The following is a 20,057-nucleotide window of genomic DNA, read 5'->3' as shown; positions in this document are numbered from 1 at the left end:
TCTGATTATTTCCATCATTAAAGTGGTTCTAGTAAGCATCCTTGTGGAATGCCACATTTGATTTTTAGCCAGCTTGAGGTTTAGAGAACAATTTATTCTCTTTTTTCCCAGCTCCAGTGGTTGAATAAATACTATGAGACCATTCGGAAGTTGATGGGTCCCGAGCTGGACCGTCAGGGTCTCCAAGAGGAGAAGATTTGGATGCTAAAACACACGGAACCTTTCGTGGACTCCAGATCCTCTTCATCTGTCAGCCCTTCTTCTCTCACACTTGCCATTTTTGTTACGCTGTACAGTTTTGCACTCTAAACATTACTGTCCAGCACAGAATGGATATCAGTGACATCTTTTTCCCAGGGTTAACATAATCATTTGTATAGTTGTGATGCTATTTGTCAGTTAACCTTTTCTGTAAGTAGACGTATTTGATTTGTAGTCGTGTGGGAAGTAAATTTATGCCCATCTTCATATGTTGCGTACATTTTTTTTTTAAATACAACATGAATATCTAGATGTTATTTTTTGTGGTAGCAAATTGCCATTGTGTGAGAGGAAAGCAAAATAGGGCATCCTCATTCATTTCTTGTGGTTGGCTAGTATACAAAAATAACAAGCTACACCTGACTGTGTTCAACTTCCCTCTTAGCTTTTACTACCAACTCTGATTTAAAGGATAAACACTTTATTTATAGAATTAAGGGGAAAGAACCCTCATTAGTCCAATAGTAAATTCAGACATATTGTTCTACCACAGCAGGACTGTAGAGTTCTCATCCAGATTAGTTTTTTTGTCAAAAAATGTGCTGAGAAAGAATTTAAAAAAAAAGCTTTAGAAAAAAAAAGCAAAGAGTACACATGAGCAACAGCTGAAAAAAACTTGAGTGATTCATATTCCGCTGATGGAAAATATGTGGTAAGAATAAGCCTCATGATGTCCACTCTGTGGAAGAATTATTGAAATGAAAGGTCAGAAAATGAAAGGTTTGTATATAAGTGTTAGAAAAAAAAATAACAACTAGGTTTTTTTTTCGCTGTGTCGTCCGCTCAAGTTGGTTTGCCGTGTGGTCATGTGATTTCCTCTCACAGTTTTTTTTTTTTTTTTGCTCTTGTTTCAGCAGCAGCAGAGTGCACTGCTCTTGTCTCTTGTCTCATCACTTTTTGCATCTCGACCCGCAGACCAAGACAGGAAACTTTGAAGCAACTTTTATTGCTTTCTTCCAAGTCGCTTGCAAAACAGCAAAGACAAAATGTTAAGGCGTAAGCCTTCCAATGCCTCGGAGAAGGAGAAGGAGCAGGTGCAGAAGAAGAAGGTGAGCAAAGATTTCAAATGATTTTCTTTGCTTTTTATTTCTTGATTGACAAATCCATTACAATGCACAGGTATAATCCTTTGACAGGTTGATCATTAAGACCTTTAACATTTCACTCTTTTTAGTGAATAAATATAACTTAAATATTAACAATGATGAACTTATCGTTTTTTAAAAATGATTGTTTTTATATGTGAAATTTATAAATAAGTCAAAATGGATTACACATCTAGTGCCAAATTTTAATTAAAAAAAAGATATATTTTTAATATATAGAAACTTTTTGCTAAACTCCTCTAACCAGAGCGTGCACACCCCCGCACGGTCTTAAACCTTAAATGTGTTAACTTATGAGAAACTAAATGCAGTTCCTCTATTCTCGTCAGGGGAGAGGAAACATGTTGCGGGCCGTATGCGGCTTCTGCAAAACAACAATGTTTTACATATACACATGTAAATTCATGTATTTCATAGAATCATATGTGGTAACTCTTTGTTGTGATGACTGTAAATTCAAGCAGTTGCTCTTATTTGCCACTTACATTAAGAATCTGACAGTTTGACACAGAATATTATAAATACATACAGACTAATGGTAGGGATTTATGTTTGTTATAATATGATTTGTGATAGAAGGCTCACAATATGGCAACAGAAAAATGTTCAATTCACAATTGAGGAAATCAGTCTAAAAAAATGTACATTTATGTAGTATTTTTAGCTTACTTTACAGCGATCAAGCAGCTTTAAGGACTTCATGAAGGCCAAAGTATCTTCACCCGTCTCACCGGACAAGGAGTTTGTCCTGGACTTCACAGTGAGTCGGGCGTCTGTCAATCAAAAGTCTGTTTTGAAGTAGTTTATTTTTTGTTTTGTTTTGTTTCGTCAACTCATTTGATGCCAATGACGACATTAGTCCTCCAATTCACTTTGATTGGAATTTTTCATTGCCTGAAACTAAGTGGACATTTACTGTCATTAATGCCACTTCAATATTTTCTTGAGTGCCCTGAAGAGGTTAAAAATAAACAAATATATATTTATTTATTAATTATTTAGTATTTTAATTATTTCCATTCGACAAAGAGTACTTTTGCGGGTGCCCCCTCCAGTGAAGTTTCATCACAAGCCAAGATCAATTATGATTATTGCAGATGTGCAAAACTTCCTGGTTCCAAACACCTCCAAAATTACAATGAGGTTTCTTTACCGCTGTGCTTGCACTAAAGCGCTTTTGAGCATCAAATGCAAACAGGATGTTCTTTGCATGGCGCGAGGCAGTCAAGCAAAGAGCCGTGACAATGTGTGATAAGTACCCCGCAGACGTTTCACTTGTCTTTTCTTGATAAAAATCATGTACCGTAACATTTGCTGCAGCTTCAAATAAGTCACTGAGCAATGGAGAACGACGTTTAGAATATTGAACATTATTTGGTTGTTGTTTTGTTCACCTTAATTACTCCTGCAGAAGCTATTTTAAAATCGAATCAATTTGATGTTTGTCTACTCAGTTTGAAGGTGTTAAGGACGACAAGAAAAGCAGCAGCAAACTGGGCAAAAAATGGCGCAATGTCATCTCCCACACAATGACCCGCAAGACCTCCAAGATGGTGCAGAATGCTCTGGCAGAGGATCAGGTAACTTATTTCCCACTCTCTAGAAATGTGACAATATCTTGGAATGGAGATATATTGTGATACTTTTGTCTCCCAATAGATTGTGCATATGCCCTCCCACAAATGAATCAATTATTTTAAAAGGATGTCACTCTTTAGTAAACCAAAAGGTCGCCAGCAAAACTTTCCACTAGAATAGTGTGATACTTGGTACTATCTTCTATAGTAATATTAGGCGTGATTCTATTTTGTGGTTTTTCGATTATCGCGCTCTACATTATCCGCGATATTCGAGGGATTACTGTAGTATAGTGTTTGGTCTTTGGCTGGCATTGATGGTGTTCCATTCATTTGGAACGTTCATTCGCCTCCCAGTCAAAATGAATTGGATGTTTAGCGCATATCAATTCCACTATAGAAAAACATTAGAGATGAAACTGTATATAAAGCTGATATCAGACTTTATCAGATGCTTCAGGGGGAATACAGTGAAGACATGTTCTCCTTCTCCGGGTGCCCCAAATGGGGACGTGAGAGAACATCAACATGCTCCACAAGTTCCGAAGAGGCTGCGTGTAGTCCTGTCACTGGCCCATTTTCTGCCAGTAAGACTTTGCCATCATTCCCTCTCCTGGACCGCACACAACATTGTCTAAATGGGTGTGTTTCCTCTTTAGACTGCGATAGACAGAGCCTGGACAGCGGGTGCTGTCAGCGGGACAGCGGGAGGTTTGACGAGAACGCGGTGGCGTTTACTGGGCCTTTCTGCGGCCGAGCTGTAGTGCACACTGACTTCATACCCAGTCCTTACGATATTGAGTCTCTGAAACTCCAGGTGAGTGGGTTGGTTTAGATTCAGGCTAAGGTTAGGATTGGTCTACGTTTGAGGGATAATGAGTTGCTTAGAGAGGATGTAACCTCCCTCTCCTAGAAAGGAGATATCATCCAAATCATCGAGAAGCCTCCCGTGGGAACATGGACGGGGAAGCTCAACAACAAGGTGGGCTCCTTTAAGTTCATCTACGTCAACCTCCTACCCGACGAGAGCCCACCGGTCAGGCGCACACGTTGTGACAGCAAGACCAACAGAAGCAAGTCCAAAGTTGCCACCCTGGAGGACCTGCTGGACGTCATCGGTCTGCCGGTTCGATGACTTTTTATTCTGGCTTTGCTACAATCTATGCTAGATAATCATTACATATTAAGCTTGAGGTAGCTGTTCCTAACTATAGGTTGACTTCTTTGATTGCTTTTTTTTTGTATACAGTGTGTACAGGATTGCAAGTATACTTTATAGATGAACATTTAAATACTTATAATTTCTTCTTGCACCCAATCCAGGAATTGACTTCGTTGCTGTCCATGCATGGATTCCAGAATCTGGAAGAATTCACAGGTTTAAGGGAATCTCACCTTAATGAACTGAACATCACTGACCCAGATCAGCGCGCCAAGATCTTGAGTGCTGCCGATTTGCTCCGAGACTGTAAGTTTTATCATTCTTCTTCATGTCTTTGTACTAACTAGAGTTCAGTTCAGTACTATAGTTGTACCACAGTACAATACTGTTAGAATAAATCCTGTAAATGTTAATGTTACCCTTTCTATGTGGACAATTATTTATTTTCACTTGGCAATTGTTTACATACATTTGCAGCTGAGGCTGAATCAAATCTGCAGGAGGAGGATGAAGAGAAGGTGCCGAGGGACTCGGGCTGTTTTGACAGTTCAGAGCACCCGGATAGAAGGTCTGACCAGGTTCAAACAAATGAGGATCTTGACCATAAGAGTCTAGAGACTGGCAAGGAGACAAAACAAGAGGAGAAGAATTTGGAGAGCGTCCAACAACAGCTTCAAGAACTGAGTGTGCAAGAAACTTGAGTTGAGAATCAATTATGTACTGTAATTGTTGGACCTAAAGCACTGCACAATATAAGCCACACCCACCAAATCTCTCAACAGTATTTATTCCTAACATATAAGCCGCAGGGATATTTACACCTAAAGCCTACTGTTTATTACGTTATATTCTTTCCACCGTGACAACGCTCTGCCTTTTTTTTTTTTCCATTGCTAATGCAAATGACAGATTTTGGTTTCTTGGAGTTTCAGATAAAAATGTAAGAAATAGAATAATAAGACAATATGGTTTATTTACCAGACGTTGATCATGAAAAAAGTGGAGTAACTTGAATAAAATACATGAAATCACAGTGCTAAGACCAAACAAAGTGAACATAAAGAGTACTGTATTTCTATACATGATGTACTACACGTATATTGTATATCAGAGCATTCGGATCTGATTCAAAAAAAAAATCCCCTCCTCCCTTGGAAGGAAATAATCTGATTGGATACTGTTATAAATATCAGTGTCATACTGTACATTCACCCATTTCCAAAACTGTTCCTTTCCATTATATGGCAAAAACAAATATTTAGGGTTGAACCAAAGTTTACAATATCAGTCCTCTTTCTTATGTGATGAACAAATTTCCCAAATGATGAATTCCTTTGCCAATTAGTCATTTCAAAATGAATCATTCTAATAGTAATACTACATCAATACTAGTCACCTTTGACCGCATATATGGCAGCATCTGATAGCCATCGCTTCTACGCATCTATAGTTAATAAACACTTGTTCTTTCTCGCATACAACACGACAGTGCACAATCACAAACTGGCTACGGGCATTTTAAAACACCAAAAATGACTTTTGCAACATATTTCTTTTAACCATCGCCTTTTTTTTCCTCCTGCAGTAAAGATGGTGAGGACAAACTCCACTTGAAGATGCATATGAAAAGGTAGAAATCTGAGTCACCTTATTTTTTTAGAGTGTAGCTGTAGATTGGACGGGTTTTAGTGTGGTACTTTGTTTTTAAGCAAAAAATAATAATAATTGAATTCAAAAAGCTTTAGCCTCTTTCAGGTAAATCCACTTGTAAATACTATACTGTATGTACAAATCAACAATGGCTTTGCTTGCTATTGTTTTTTACTTCTAAGTAACGTTCAGTTGGGACTCGGGTTGGAATATTACCATTTTTTATACCAGCTTGAGAGAATGCCGCTATTATTTAGCTTTCTTTCTGTTAACTTTGACAATGGAACTGTACAGTAAGGGTGGGAACCTCGGGATACCTCCAGATACAATTTGCGATACAAGCCTCACAATATTTTTATCATATGGCGACAAATATTGAAACACAGGTCAGGAAATCAATCTGCGATACTCTATGATAAAACTTTCTTTTAAAGCTATATTGCAACTTTGCTACCTGTCCAAATGATTGGCAATTGTTACATTTTGTTTTGCTTCCTTCATTACAAAGTGACATCATTTTTACAGCATATTTTTGAAATTATTGGCTTAATCATATGGATGACCAATTGTCACATCCCTGTTGTAAACACTGAAGGCTAAACTGATGACTTCATTTAACTACTCTGCATTGGTTTTTCAATCTATATTTCAATATTATTCATGGCAACAGAGTAAATAAAGTCATTTAAAACACTTTCCTAAACCTTTTGAATGGGGAAGATGTTTTTTGTTCCTCTATTTATTTTATTTTAACACTGTCTGGGGCGTCTCTATTTGCAAACAACAACGGTTGCGTCCATTTTTAAGGCACAGTTGCTACGAGGGTCGAAGAATATTAAAACTCACTCAGACACACAAATGGTGAAGTTATTTCATGTGTGTGAAGCGAGTGTCACGGAATACTATACACCCCTTGAACAACTACGTACTATATAAAAAGGGAAGGAAAAAAAAGACAGGCCTTTTCATTGCTAGTAACTAGTGTTGCACAGATACTAACAAGTACTACAAAAGAAAAGTGGGCGAAACCATTAACATTGGTTCGCTACCAACCTCCCAAATTAAATGAATGTCAATGGCAGCCAATGAGTTGAAAGCAATTACTTTACATTCATCCAAGTATGTTGTAATTTAGTATGAAGAGATAATAACGTCAATTCTTGCACACACAAAAAAACGCTAAAGTATCGGGGGGTTAAAAAATGGTATCGGTGCAACACTACTAGTAGCAACACTAAATGCAGCAGTTGACAAAATCCAAGATAAACGTTCAACTTGCCCGCCGTTCGATTACGCCAACTATACAGAAAAAAAACACTCCTCCGATATTGTTGATTTGCATAGAGCATGTAATGTGTGCGCGACGGTAAAAGGGGGGAGAAAGCGCGGATTGAGGCTTTACACGTGTATAGACAAGCAACAATGTCTTTGCCGAGTATATTGGCCGCTCACATTGAAATTTAACACAAGATTCGGAATAGACGTCTAATAGGGCCATTGCCTCCCGTTGGTTCGTCATGCATTTTATCTTCTCAGGGCCAGATGTGTCGAGCTGAGTATCGGGGAGACGGGAAGACGCTGACGTTACGTGGGTTCACACCTATCCCCGAAGAAGAACTAGTCAATCGGGGAAGGGAGGGAGAGAACCCGGTCACCCGGGAGCCAGTTATTGTGAGTGTTCCTGAGTGGACGGGACTGGCAAAGGGGGTCGGGGGGGTCACGCGGTCAGCGCTTCCTGTCCTTGGCGACGGAAGACTCGGCGTCAGTCTCCGGGGAAGCCAACGGCGGGGTGGAGGAAGACGGAGGACGCTGGTCGTCGGGCGGGGAGAGGGTGTTCTCTGTCGAGGCGCCGACGCTTGGCTTGGCGTCGGCAGCTGCTTGCTCGTTGGGGATCAACGGCGCCGTGGTTTTCTGAGGGAGCAACATTTTCCAAATCAACACTAAGTTCATTCAAAGGGATTAGTCAATTGGCCGATTGAGTATTTTCCAAAAACAGTTGCATTTGGAAACACTTTATATCTCAGCAGTGTTAAAGATGAGAAGTGTAATAACATGTAGGCTAAATTTAAGAGTCTAATGCGGACTAAATTTAATAGTATTTTCATTATTCGCAGATAATTTAGATCTGATATAAGGTGGGTGGTGTGTTCTCCTCACAGTGATTGCTTGAGCTGACTTGCTGTTGTTGAAGGATAAAGAGGCGGCGGACTGTGCAGCAGACGATGACAAAATGCTCAAATCATCATTCATCAGGCCTCTTCTGTCCAAAACACTGGAAAACAACACAGGTATCTTCATAACATGACGAGAAAATTATCTTTTGCTGTTATAAAAAAAGAAAGGTGCAGTGAAAACCTTTCTCCAAAAAATATTCTGTGACTAGCGGGTAGGGTTAAGTGGCCTTACCTTGGGTAGGTGGGCCCACAGAGAACCTCACAGCAATTTTTAAAGATGTTCTTGTGACTGTAAGGATTCTGCACTCGGTTCTTTCCCGACCAAGATCCTTTAATCTGTCAGAATGCACAAAAAACAAAAATCAAATATAATGTTCTCTTTTATTTCAGTCATTTAGACATTACTCGCTGTGTGTGGAGTTATTTTAAGCAGACAGTCAATTTACACACCACATCTCAAGCGTATTTAAGTGTAAAATATGCAATTTTTCAACCATAAGCATTCACTCTGTGACTGACTCCTCAAGTTAGACCCCCGCCCCCTCCCCAAAACATTTGCCCCGGGCTTATACCTTATTCAAAAGCGGAGCTCTATTTTTAGATGTTTTTTTTTTTCCAGAGGCTTGGCTTTGACCTACTAAAAAGGATCCTGTCAAGGATTTAATGACTCCTGCATTAATGCCACAACGCTTTTCATGTACTCCATCAAATAGTATGGAGTAATTTTGGGTCATTTTTAGGCATGAATTTGGATGCTGCCAATTCTCAGGTGCGTCTTATAGTCCAAAAATCTACGTATATCTTTACATACGCAGTGTTACATTGTCTTACTAATCCACAAGCACCACAGTAATATTTTGGCAGATGTCCCATACCCAGAAAATATGGATAATAGGTTGGCAGTCATTTTTACAACACCTTGCAAATGACTTGACATTGTTACTGATTAAAAATGGAAAGCCGGCGCCAGTAAGGAAAAGTGGAAAAGTATAAATTAATCATTAAACCAGAGACTAGGGGGGATGTATAACATATATTCCAGTGCAGATTATCTATGGAAAAAATACTGTATTCTAAAATGTGTCCATTTTATAGTTTGGTGGCCCCTTATAATGCAAAATTACAGTAAATGTTTTCTAATAATATCAAATATAATCGCCAAGAAACAAAACACATACATATTGCTAAATATCCTAAAGTAAATATGTATACTACTATTTTTTCTTACTTTATTGGAAGAGCAGCAACTCAGGAATCCATAATATTCCAATATTTTCTTGCATACTGCAGCGTATCAATAATATATAAACACAGATAAGACGCTTTCCCGTATTGATTGTTGGTCTCAGGCTCTCTCAATCAATCGATACAGGCCCGAATTTTCACCTCGTATGCTTTTGCTTAATGCTGTCCGGCAGACGACTGTGTTCGGTTGTCCTCTGAGCGTAGTTGTGCTTCGAGAAGACGCAAAGTGGCTTTTATCACTGATGTTTATATTGTCAAATCACGTCTGGCCTCTTGTTCAAGGCTGTTTTTAGATTTCCAAGTGCTTTTTTCGGCCGATTGATCACACGAGCCGGCCACGCCGTTGCTATCATCTCTCTCGTAAAGACATTCATGGTCTCCATGCTTAGCTGGCGCAAATGACCCTTAAAACATCTTCGAAAAAAACACTTGTTAAAAGCTCACTTTATTGCTTTATTAACAATTACGAGGAAGGGAGATTGACTATTTCAACTCTCCCAAAATGAGTTTGCTAAACAAAGTAGGCTATTTAATGTAGATAAAAATGGATGTTAACATATACTTTATTATTTGTAATATTTTTTCTGATTAATGTTTAACAAGCTTCTCCTGGCCAAACCTTTATGCTACACTTGTGAGGGTTGTCATAGCAACTAGCCCAGTGCTTCTTTAAAAATGGCCGTTTATGCCCTGTCGCTGTTTATGCTTCCAGTCAAACACACACACACACACACACACACACACACACACACACACACACACACACATAAACACACACTGTATCTAGGCTTTAAACCTAATTTTAAACAAAGGCACAAAAAAGAAAGAACAAATTCATTGGCTCTGTCAACTAGATTGCAACATAAATTTCAAACTGCACACAAAATTGGCATTAAACAGATGAAGTTATGAAAAAATAAGGACATGTGTGTGTGTGTGTGTGTGTGTGTGTGTGTGTGTGTTTGAGGAGTGTGATATGCAAACAAAGGAGTAAAGTTCATTGTCACTGCAAATGTGTAGTCAAGGCTGGTTTGACTGGATTGGACTGCTGACAGGCAAAAACGGTTGGCCAGTGGTTTTTGAAACTTACATCCTCATTGGTGGTCTGGTTGAGCGAGATCAGGTAAGTATGGAAGCCGGTCAGGCCGACCACCGACCACAGCGTGAAGAAACACACCAGCACCTCCAGCACAGTGAAAACTTAAGAGTCAAGGAAACTACAAAAAGAATTAGCTCCAAGGACAAAAAGACTTTAAGTCTAGCTCAACTTTTATGTAAATGCAACTATTAAAATCAACATATTAAGTTGAAATCAATTCAAAATTGATCATTGACTCCTCAACGATAAAAAAAATGGGCCCAATTTCTGATCACATTGTCACATCGACAAAAACATACTGACAAAATCTCGGCCAAAATTTACTATTGCGTAACAATAATCCTATAGCCATTTTGTGGCTAATATAGTTGAAATTTGTGTTTCCCAAAGGATATGTTCCAGGCGTTTCCTTCAAAGTGCTCAAAAATCCATCATCCACTGAACCTGCAAACATAACGCAATGCACAAATTATACATTGATTGCATTAGAAAGAAATGAACGCTTAACCCAACAGAAACTGCAGAAATTCCAAGCAAAAATTGCACTCATCTAGCATTTACTATATCCAGACATAGTTAAGGATGTAGTAAGTGCAAAAAATCTGTCCCATGCAGACCGTGTCATGCCTGGGGGCCTGCCTTATTTAGGTCACAGCCTCATGTTTTTGTCTGTTAAAACGGGCCCTTCCCGTCTCGTCACATTCCTTTTCACTCTTACTCCTCCTTCTCCGAGATACTCACGCATGACCACGTGGACGATGTCAAACGTGAAGATGTAGATGGTGAGCAGCGAGAGGGAGAGGGTGAACATGTAGAAGTAGCGGTAGTTCCTTTTACCCACGCAGTTGCCCACCCAGGGGCAGTGGTGATCAAAACGGTCTAAAGGAGGGGAGACACATCAAAACTTTGGTTAAAATAATGCAGTATCAAAAGGGGGTTTGTTTTTAGGCAATCAAAAGAATACTATGGTTAAAAATACACCCAAACCGGGGATTCTTTCAAAGATGGCCTTGTGAATTGCTTCCTGTAAACCGGCATTCTAAATTTAGGGTCCATTTCCTTTTCACTCTTCTGTCGTTAAAAGAGCTGCATGCCAAGTAAAACAGAATTTATATAACTTAATACATTCATGACAGGTGTCATGTTATGATGACTATGATGGTTTTTAGACAAAAATAAACTAAGGCGCAATGTTGTTTTAAATAAATGTTAAGGTTATGTAGGTAGAAATTGAAGTCGTCGTTATGAAAGTAGCGGGGGTGCTGAAATCAACGCTGGCTATTTTTCGCCATAGTTTAATCAAAAACGTTGACTTGCAAGTCGTGATTTGAAAAAATGAATTAAATCAGCTAATGCTCACCAACGCAGTTGTCGCAGATGCTGCAGTGGGAGGCCCGCGGCGGCCGGAAGATCTTGCACGTGTAGCAGTACTTGAGCTTGACAATCTGGTTGTTGATCTCCACGTTGCGGATTCGCGGCGGCGGTCGCTGCCCGCTAGGAACGTTGCCATTGGCGGCCTCTGTAGAAGCGGATGGATTATTCAGCATGCTCAAATCAGACAGATGAGTGATCAACATTCATATCATCTTGATATACATTTAGTTCTTTAATAACAGCCCGACTTGCATTTAAAACAATAATATAGTAGCCCTAAATTGCTACTTATTACTTCAAAGTTAAATACAGCAGAAACAAAACAAAAATGAGCAGGATCCATAGCTATAAGCTTCTTTTTAATGTTTTATTGTATATTATCTTTCCATTTGTGTTCATTTAAACAATTAGAATCAGAGTATTACTCCAATATTGTTGCCTATAGGTATTATTTGTCCTATATTGTTCATCTCTGGCAACCTCCCCGTCAAGAGCCTTTTTACTCTCACAATTAATCTTGATTATGAAACCGTGTTGTAGTATACAAGTACATAGGATGCACTCGTAATAGTATTAACACTGAGGACAATCCAGTAGAGAATACGTTAAGTGATTCAATAGGCGATGTGCCACTCCCTTGAGGCCAGGCAATACGGTTAAAATGTGCAAGCTGCATTGCATATTCCGACAGCATCCTACTCCTACACCCTATATTTTGCCTTCCCCCTTGGGGGGCCGTGCGCTATCATGCGGATAAAGCACCGGGGCTGCAGATTTACCAGCAGCTCTAACAGCATGGCTACAAGCAACTATGAATTCCTGATTTGGTCTTTACAATGTCCAATTTCAATGTGTGAAGGATATTTTATATTACTGAGAGTAATGTGCAGGGGAAGTGAAGAAATATGCGGTAATATGGTCTGTCAACTAAAGGTCTTAGGTGACTGAAGAGCCATCTTCCTGTCATTTGCATTGGCGGACTATTAGACAAATTAATCATCCTGTCTGCAACTGATATTTTGAATAGGTAGGAGTATAAATAGTAAGAAAGCATGACATTAATTAGACGTTCCATTAGGGATTTTACACAGATAGAGTGCTGCCCCTTTATATTAATGGTCTATTAGATTTTTTACTATAATAAAAAAAAAACATACCGATTTTCAGACTATAAGGTGCTACTTTTTGCCCTCTATTTGAAACCTCCTGCATAATATATACTAGTCTAGCGTGTCTTATATTTAGATTTTTACGGCCTGATCACCTCATCAAGGTTCACAATGGGTGCAGGTTTTTTTAAAAGTGTCATCCGGTGTTGTCAAAAGTGTGGCCTGAGGGCCAGACGTGGCCCACTAGGGGAAAAAAACCTGCACCACAGTTTGGACATGGCTTTAGTGGAGTATGGTTGTATTAATTATAAACTGGAATGTATTCAGATATGATATTGGATTGCTAAAGCATTGATAATTAGTTCCCCCCCCCCCCCCCACAGCCACTGGTGGGGGTACATTTCATTTTTCAGTCCTTGATTGTAATAGAAGAGACCTTAGCATTTTCCTTATTAATTAATTGGCAGCAATTGATGACTGTTAATAAATTATTATAGCAATTTTACATTGGGAACATTTCCATTTATTAAATGTAGCTGTATTTCTAGTTCCCATTATTGAAAATGTTGGATATTATTGGTAATTTGGTGAATATTATATAAGACAGGGTTGATTTACTTAAATTGCTACTCTGCTGCCATCATAATAATGTCCTACTCATTATTTAAAATGGCTGAAACGCAGGCTGGCTTAGGAAAATAATGACACCGTCTTGTTGTTCTTTTTCTCTTTAGGTCGGTCATGCGGTGAGCCCAATGAGTCACGGTGTTGATGGGAAGGAAGCGTTGGCTGCCAGCTGTCCCGCTTCACGGGAGCAAGTGGCTCAGCCGTGCCTTTAACGGCCATCCTCCGTCACGAGTCTCCACCCGGGAGCGCTTTTGCCGAGCGAGATGGCCGCCCAAGGCCGCCGTGAATCTTTTACACAGACAAAGACTGAGCAGCCTCACATACGTGCGAGGGTGGGGGGGAATCCAATCAGGTCTACTGCAGAATACTGCACCCTGCTCTATTTATCCCATCATAAAAAACAAAAATCGGATCTACAAAAGAAAGCCCAGGGAGCGAGAAATATGGAATTGCTGAGAGAGATGGAGATGAGAGTTTATTTAAGGGCCATTTGTCGTTATTGTTTTGAATAATGAAACGAGTAGATGTAATGGGATTGTACCCACGTCGACAAATATGGAGAAGTGATAAATATTTACAGCATTGGCATGCAAAAGGTGGAAAGAAAATGCCATTAATCCATTTCAGTTTACAGCACAGGTGTCAAAGTGGCGGTCCGGGGGCCAAATCTGGCCCGCCGGATCATTTTGTGTGGCCCGGGAAAGTAAATCATGAGTGCCGATTTTCTGTTTTAGGATCAAATTAAAATGAAGAGTATAGATGTATATTAAATTTCCTGATTTTCCCCTTTTTTAAATCAAACCTTTTAATTTTTTAATATTTTTTTCAGTTTTTTCAAACATTAACAATTGAACAAGACTCACCAATCTCCATCTCGATAAAGCGGGCCTCCTCAGGGAGCGCTCGAGGAAGGACCCCCGGGTCGCTGAAGCTAGTCCTCAGTAGCATGGCAATGACGAATATGAAGAGCACGGCGGCGAAAACTGGAATGGTGGCGGATAAGTGGACAGCCAGGTACGGACATCTACGGAAGAAAAGATTATCAATGGTACGTTAGACCTTTTCATTCATAAATATGGCTTGTAAAAATGTGTGATATCACAGAACCGTGCATATCGCCAACCGATGTTTCGAACACGAGGTCGTAAACTGCACAGCATAAAGTCTGGCCCGGGAATAAATAACATCATGAGACGCTGCCCTCACAATCTGGTGGACTAGAGACACATCAGCATAAATCAACTGGCTAAGACCGGACAAATTGTGTTGTGAAACATCAATGAATCAACACAATGTTCCAGGGCTGCTTATCACTTTTGCCTTGAATGCAGGTTTTTTTTTTAAAACTAACTTTCAGTGTTAAAATAGACAACTATTAATGCAATCAGTCCTGCAATATATCTCCATTAATAGAAGTAAACAGTAAACAACAAAAAGGGTTTAAGTAAAAAGGTGTCAGCAAAATCCAAGTGACCAAAATGACCTGTAAAACTGGTCTGATCATCACTATTTTGCCACAATGGGAAAGGGGGAGCAGAATTCAAACACATTGCAAGTCATTTTCTCCAGGCCGAGCGTCCAAATGCCGTTGATGAAGTCTAATCTTGGGAGTGGACCCGTTCACCATTGGAGTCAGGCACTATCATCGATTCCCATCAGGCTTCCTGCCTGGACGTGAGTGCGCTTCCTGGGCAGCCCAGAATCACTCGATGATGCCACTACAGTGGCGCTGTGAGATCATCACTCACAAATGAGTGGAAAAAACCCAAACTTCATCGCCCGCTCGATACTTGAGGGAGCGTGATTTCATCGCTAAGGCTTATTGATCGGATCACAAGTGCGCCCCCCCTTTTCCTCCCTCATTTTGCTATGGCCTCTTGTGAAACTTGAGATGCACCTTACCAATTTATTAAGGCACATTTCGAGCGATAGTCCACGTCTTTGGCGCCAAATCAATACCTGATATCTCCTGCCGTGAGATATTTCCACGTGCAAGGTTGAATTCAATTAATTTTGTGATGCCAGACCACTCCTAAGACTTTAAAAATCCATATATAAGATGCACTGGGCCATTAGTGGAAGAAAAAAGTTGCATGTTATAGTCTAAGAAATGAAGGTGACACTGCCCTTTTTGGTACTAAATGGACACAACTGTACATATTGCTGTCATTAAAAGCCATAACAGATACGTGACGCACGTGTTCTATACTGACGTATTCTTATCTGATTCTGGCTCGGGCGTGTCTACTAAGCACTTTTATCCACATAGTTCTTCTCTTTGCGAACAAAAAAAAGTTACTTCCCAAGGCAAGATAGATGTGACTTTGATTTAAAAGCCATTTTCATACGAAAGTGACTCATCAACCTTTATTAATACTTCACTAGTGTAAAAAACAACAACATTTGTACCTTTTGACTACAATACATGCTTCTTTTCTAGGGCATTGCCTCAAATAAAGAAGAAAAAAAACATGCATCTTGGCAAATAGTATCTCAAAAAAATAGTTTTTTTTTTTTAAACTCGCATCATCTGAGACTTCTGACAACCTTTGTCTGTTCTTCACTAACTTCTAATAATGTTAATTAAAAAATATAATAAATACAACAAGCTATAAAGGTGTTAATATGTATTTGTATCCCAATAGGTTATTGATATACTCCGCCCCAAAAAATAATGTATTGTTTTAAAATGATATTACTGGAAACGAAAGGAACCAAAATAATGTATCTTTTTGAAACTATTTAAAAAATGCAGAAAAACAATACCTGCATTGTGTGTTAGACCAATGGAAAGATAATAATGTTTTTCTTCAGATACTGCCAAGACTTTGTGTGGGCTCAGGTGTTAAAGTAGCGACAAGCTGATGACGTCAACTTGGAAATGGAAGCTCATTTCTCGTGTGAGTATCCTTCAAAAGTCTTTGAAAATCTCATCTAAAGTATATATGAAAGCTTGAATTCGGAAGCTAGGGAAGATACAATCTGCTCCCCATGTTTAAATCCTTCTTGTTGCATTATGCAACATTTAAATACTATCTCAGAGCCATAAAAAAAAAGCAAACCAGGATGATGGGGGTTTTTCTAGGATTAAATCTAGGATTACAGTGGTTACATAATACAAAGTGTCCACAACACAAAGTAAATGAAGAATAATAGTAAATTACAGGAATTGTGGACTATAGTGTCACCCACCCCCTTTTGTATTTTTTTTCACTACAAACCTGGTATTTTCAGACTATAAACCATATTTATATGTATAAAGAAGTACAGTTTTTTGGTGGGTGTTGATTAAGTGAGCCATTTAGTGTGGATATTTCAATATGTATTTGATCCACATTCATACAGTATGAAATGATTGGTGGGGAAAAAACAATGAAAAAAATCTGACGAAAAGAATATAAATGATAGCTGAGGAAGGAAGGAGGAGATTTGCGACAAATGACGTAGATGCGTGTAAACTAAACGGAGCAATGGAGGGAATAAATCATGTTATCGATGAATTAGCTGCTTTCTTATTGACCAGCCGGCAGACAGGGTGGGGCTGCTAGCTAAGGGAGGCTCTGGTGTCTCATTTCTTAGGAGATCTGCAGCCTCCTCTTCTTCGTCTTCTTTGCACAACAAAACACGCCCTGTGCACATCCTTGAATATGCGCCAAAGTATCTTTAAAAAAAATAGATACACCATGGCATTTTTTAATACCCCATGAATGAAAAATCAAAAGTTATCATTATATGTTATTCTTTCACGTCCAATAATGTTATTCGTCAAACTAAATTAAGACTTTGAAAGATGTTATCTCTGCTCAACTCATTTGAACCGGGACTGCAGCCAATGAGCGTTCATTCATTTGCTGCCAAACTGCCGCCATGTCAAATAGATTGGTCGTCTCGCATCATCAATGCAGTGCCAATGAATTTACAAGGAGAATGCAAAAAATATCCTCCATTACTATCAAGAGTCATGATCAGCTTTCAATCAATTCGAATTTACAGCATGACAACACATTTATGGTCATGCACAAACAAATAAATAACAAAGTACTGATGCTTTTGCTATCCACTATAAATCAACATTTTAGCATCAATACCTTATCCTACTTTTGGTAATCCTACTATAGACTGTAAATGCTGAGGGGGGAAAAAAGGGTGTGGCTAATAGTCCAAAATTGATGGTATGTCTTTTTTGGGTACAATTTTTCATTAAAATGACAGAGTTGGGGTCAATTGATTTTGCAAGATTTCAACTATGAACTCCATTTTACCTCAGTCGTAGGTCTTCCGGTTCCTGGAATGTGAGAGCAGAAATCCTCTCCCGAAAATAACAAACATAATGCCAGAGGCTATAAAAGCAACATTTTAAGCCTGGTAGATTTGCAAGAAAATCAATTCAAGCCAGCAAGTAAGCAAACAAACAACATGGACACACCTTTTTAGGCTTTGTTTATCCATTGCAAATAGCCCAATCCTACTTGTGTACTTGGAGCGTTTCCACAATTTAACACTAACTAAAGCGAGATTCCCTTTTTGGAAGTGGGGTCCCACAGCTGCTAACAAAAGCCAGTCTTCGGCTCCCCTGAGTTTGGACCGAAGCCAGTCAGGAGGACACTGTCTGCTCTGTTCCACTGTCCTTGGCCCAGCTCGACTTTGCAACACAACATGCTGATTTTATTTTGCCAGAATGAATTGTCTGGGAGTTCATCACCTTTTTTTTCACAAAGAACAATACAAAAACCAACACGAGAGACCTCAAGTGGCTTCAATAAAAGGTCTATGCAAGCACTGTTATGATGAAAACTTCTAAAATGAGACCCACCCCGGTCTCAGCCTTAATATCTAATCCTCAATCAGATATAATTATGCTGGGCTGAAATATGAACACAGCAGGCAAAGAACTCGCCGGCCATTTTTAGCCTTTGCAGAGTCTTGAATGGGCAGCATTATCATCATCTCAAAAAACTACTTGAAGAGAACATTTTAAATAGTTTATTTTGATAAGACAGAAATAAATGTATTGGATTTCACCCAATTGTTGATTTTTTTGTTTTCAGACAGGCTAAATATAAATGTAAATATAAAAAACATTTGCTTGTTTGAGTGAGAGAGTAAATAGATTTGGTCTTTAAAGAGATATGACCCCCAAAAATTCCAGATGTCCAGAAAATGACATTAACTACTGGTGTTGCTGGATTAGAAAAACGTAAACATTCAGCAGTACTATTAGGCTTGGGCATCTCTGGGTACCTTTCAATATGATAGGATACAATTGGCAAAAAATACAAGGCTCACATCATCTGACAATATGGCAACACTTGTTCATTCACTTCCTTCCCCCCAATCAGAATAACAATGATGTTTTATAGTGATATATCCCAATAAGTATCAATATGCTCCCTCTAAGAATCAATTTATCATATAAAAAGATGTCACACCGGATTTTCCATTCGTCCAAAATTTGACACTTTGATTTATTTTTTAAAATTTGACACTATCAATGGTAACTCATCATCTTAATATTCATTTGCCCAATCCCCTTAAACATGAATGGAACACATTCAAACCCAATAAAAAAAAAAACTCTTAATAGTTTTATCATAGAATATCATAGATTGATTTTATGTCCCGTGTATAAAATCATTGTATTATCACATTGTTAAATAATCGTTATCGTGGCCTTACATCGTAATAGCTGGCATTGGAAGGTCCCCACCCCTATGCTGGCTAATGTTGGGAAATTATGCAGACAATGAGGGATCAGGGGTGCTTAAGAAAAATGAAAATGACTTACTCAAAGGCAAAGAAGAGGGCGCAGGTCCCAATGATGAGGAAGAGAGTCAGGTAAAAGACTCCCTTCTGCCTGGCCATCATCACTCGGCCATCGCAACAGAAAGTATTCTTGCCCGGCAGCTTCTCCCATTTCCGCACCTTCTTGCTTATCATCACCGCCGACATGACGCCTTGTTGACGATCGAGCCTTGAGCGACGTTCAAAAAAATAAAGCGATCCTCTTGGAGGTTACTCAGTGAGCAACGTGACACATTTCTGCATCTTTTCGCATGGAAAAAAAGAAAGAAGGAACGTAGTGGATCGCAGTCACATTGTCATCGGTGGTGTGGATTTCCACTTTGCGCTCCTTTTCTGCGGCAGTTCATTCCCACGACGACAGGAAGAACAAGCGAGCCTCCCTCACGCCCTTTTTTGGATGGAATTAGACGTTCATTGACGACCCCTCACTGCAAATGCCCCCCAGTAAATAATAAGAAAAATAATAAATCCAACCGTGGAGGAGCGAACCTTGAACCGCCTGGTAGACAAATCCACGCTTGAGCAGGCAACGCCTTCCCATTGATAAATAAATAAATAAAAATATTTAAAAAAAACAACAACACATACAGCTTCAATCAGAAATGGGCGATCACCTTTTTACCTTTTAAAAATATAGCATTCAAGACTAAAAATGTTGCTATGTGGAAGCGTTGTGAAATTGAAAGCTGCTTCGTTCTCTTTCTCTCCACCCGCAGGATGCCAGAATCACTGTTTGAGTCAATGGCAGCAGGAAACACGCCTAGATTCAGCCGTCTATGCTTAAAGGGGCAGAACAAGCAGCATACACAAGGTGCAGCGTACCCGGAGAAAACCCACGCACAGGGAGAACGTGCCAACTTGACGCTCCACC

General features: G+C 39.3%; 3 protein-coding genes across 8 annotated transcripts in view; 2 read left to right on the top strand and 1 right to left on the bottom strand.

The window, feature by feature from the left end:
* Positions 1 to 683, top strand: part of xpnpep2 (X-prolyl aminopeptidase (aminopeptidase P) 2, membrane-bound) — a 70,312-nt gene extending 69,629 nt beyond the window's left edge. For all 4 annotated transcript variants that reach the window (XM_077732156.1, XM_077732157.1, XM_077732155.1 and 1 more), the window contains one exon: positions 112 to 683. In XM_077732156.1, coding sequence (XP_077588282.1) covers positions 112 to 309 — 198 coding nt within the window. In that variant the 3' untranslated portion in view covers positions 310 to 683. The remainder of the gene's footprint in view (positions 1 to 111) is intronic.
* A 392-nt stretch (positions 684 to 1,075) lies between these two features.
* Positions 1,076 to 6,459, top strand: sash3 (SAM and SH3 domain containing 3). 2 transcript variants are annotated; one of them, XM_077732162.1, is made up of 8 exons: positions 1,076 to 1,310; positions 2,044 to 2,127; positions 2,822 to 2,947; positions 3,396 to 3,531; positions 3,604 to 3,761; positions 3,858 to 4,070; positions 4,268 to 4,412; positions 4,584 to 6,459. In XM_077732162.1, exons 1-8 carry the CDS (start codon positions 1,248 to 1,250, stop codon positions 4,805 to 4,807), a joined length of 1,149 nt encoding a protein of 382 aa, XP_077588288.1. In that variant the 5' UTR covers positions 1,076 to 1,247; the 3' UTR covers positions 4,808 to 6,459. The 2 variants fall into 2 exon arrangements, with proteins under 2 accessions (XP_077588288.1, XP_077588287.1); XM_077732161.1 differs by having other exon boundaries at positions 1,087 to 1,310; positions 2,032 to 2,127.
* zdhhc9 (zDHHC palmitoyltransferase 9) lies at positions 5,055 to 20,006 on the bottom strand. Of its 2 annotated transcripts, XM_077732160.1 has the most exons (10): positions 19,809 to 20,006; positions 19,170 to 19,719; positions 14,248 to 14,408; positions 11,635 to 11,793; positions 11,016 to 11,153; positions 10,672 to 10,718; positions 10,266 to 10,370; positions 8,163 to 8,266; positions 7,914 to 8,028; positions 5,055 to 7,667 (listed from the first exon to the last, which is right to left on the bottom strand). In XM_077732160.1, the coding sequence occupies exons 2-10, from the start codon at positions 19,331 to 19,333 to the stop codon at positions 7,482 to 7,484; spliced, it is 1,179 nt and encodes a 392-aa protein (XP_077588286.1). In that variant the 5' UTR covers positions 19,334 to 19,719; positions 19,809 to 20,006; the 3' UTR covers positions 5,055 to 7,481. The 2 variants fall into 2 exon arrangements, with proteins under 2 accessions (XP_077588286.1, XP_077588285.1); XM_077732159.1 differs by having other exon boundaries at positions 19,170 to 20,006.
* Between the last annotated feature and the right edge of the window lie 51 nt (positions 20,007 to 20,057).

The sequence above is a fragment of the Stigmatopora nigra genome, chromosome 14 (assembly GCF_051989575.1).
Source record: "Stigmatopora nigra isolate UIUO_SnigA chromosome 14, RoL_Snig_1.1, whole genome shotgun sequence".
In the NCBI taxonomy this organism is placed as follows: domain Eukaryota; kingdom Metazoa; phylum Chordata; class Actinopteri; order Syngnathiformes; family Syngnathidae; genus Stigmatopora; species Stigmatopora nigra.
The sequence above is the reverse complement of the archived record's forward strand: the minus strand, read 5'-3'. Positions and strand labels throughout refer to the sequence as shown.

What these genes read in the sequence shown, in the direction of transcription:
- zdhhc9 (XM_077732159.1), bottom strand. Translation starts at nt 19,333, where the DNA reads ATGTCGGCGGTGATGATAAGCAAGAAGGTGCGGAAATGGGAGAAGCTG. An exon ending in GCCCTCTTCTTTGCCTTTGA is followed by an intron (nt 14,409 to 19,169) that starts GTAAGTCATTTT and finishes TTTCTTCCGTAG; the next exon opens with ATGTCCGTACCTGGCTGTCC. An exon ending in CTTTATCGAGATGGAGATTG is followed by an intron (nt 11,794 to 14,247) that starts GTGAGTCTTGTT and finishes CCGCTTCTACAG; the next exon opens with AGGCCGCCAATGGCAACGTT.
- sash3 (XM_077732161.1), top strand. Translation starts at nt 1,248, where the DNA reads ATGTTAAGGCGTAAGCCTTCCAATGCCTCGGAGAAGGAGAAGGAGCAG. An exon ending in AGCAGGTGCAGAAGAAGAAG is followed by an intron (nt 1,311 to 2,031) that starts GTGAGCAAAGAT and finishes TAGTATTTTTAG; the next exon opens with CTTACTTTACAGCGATCAAG. An exon ending in AGTTTGTCCTGGACTTCACA is followed by an intron (nt 2,128 to 2,821) that starts GTGAGTCGGGCG and finishes TTGTCTACTCAG; the next exon opens with TTTGAAGGTGTTAAGGACGA.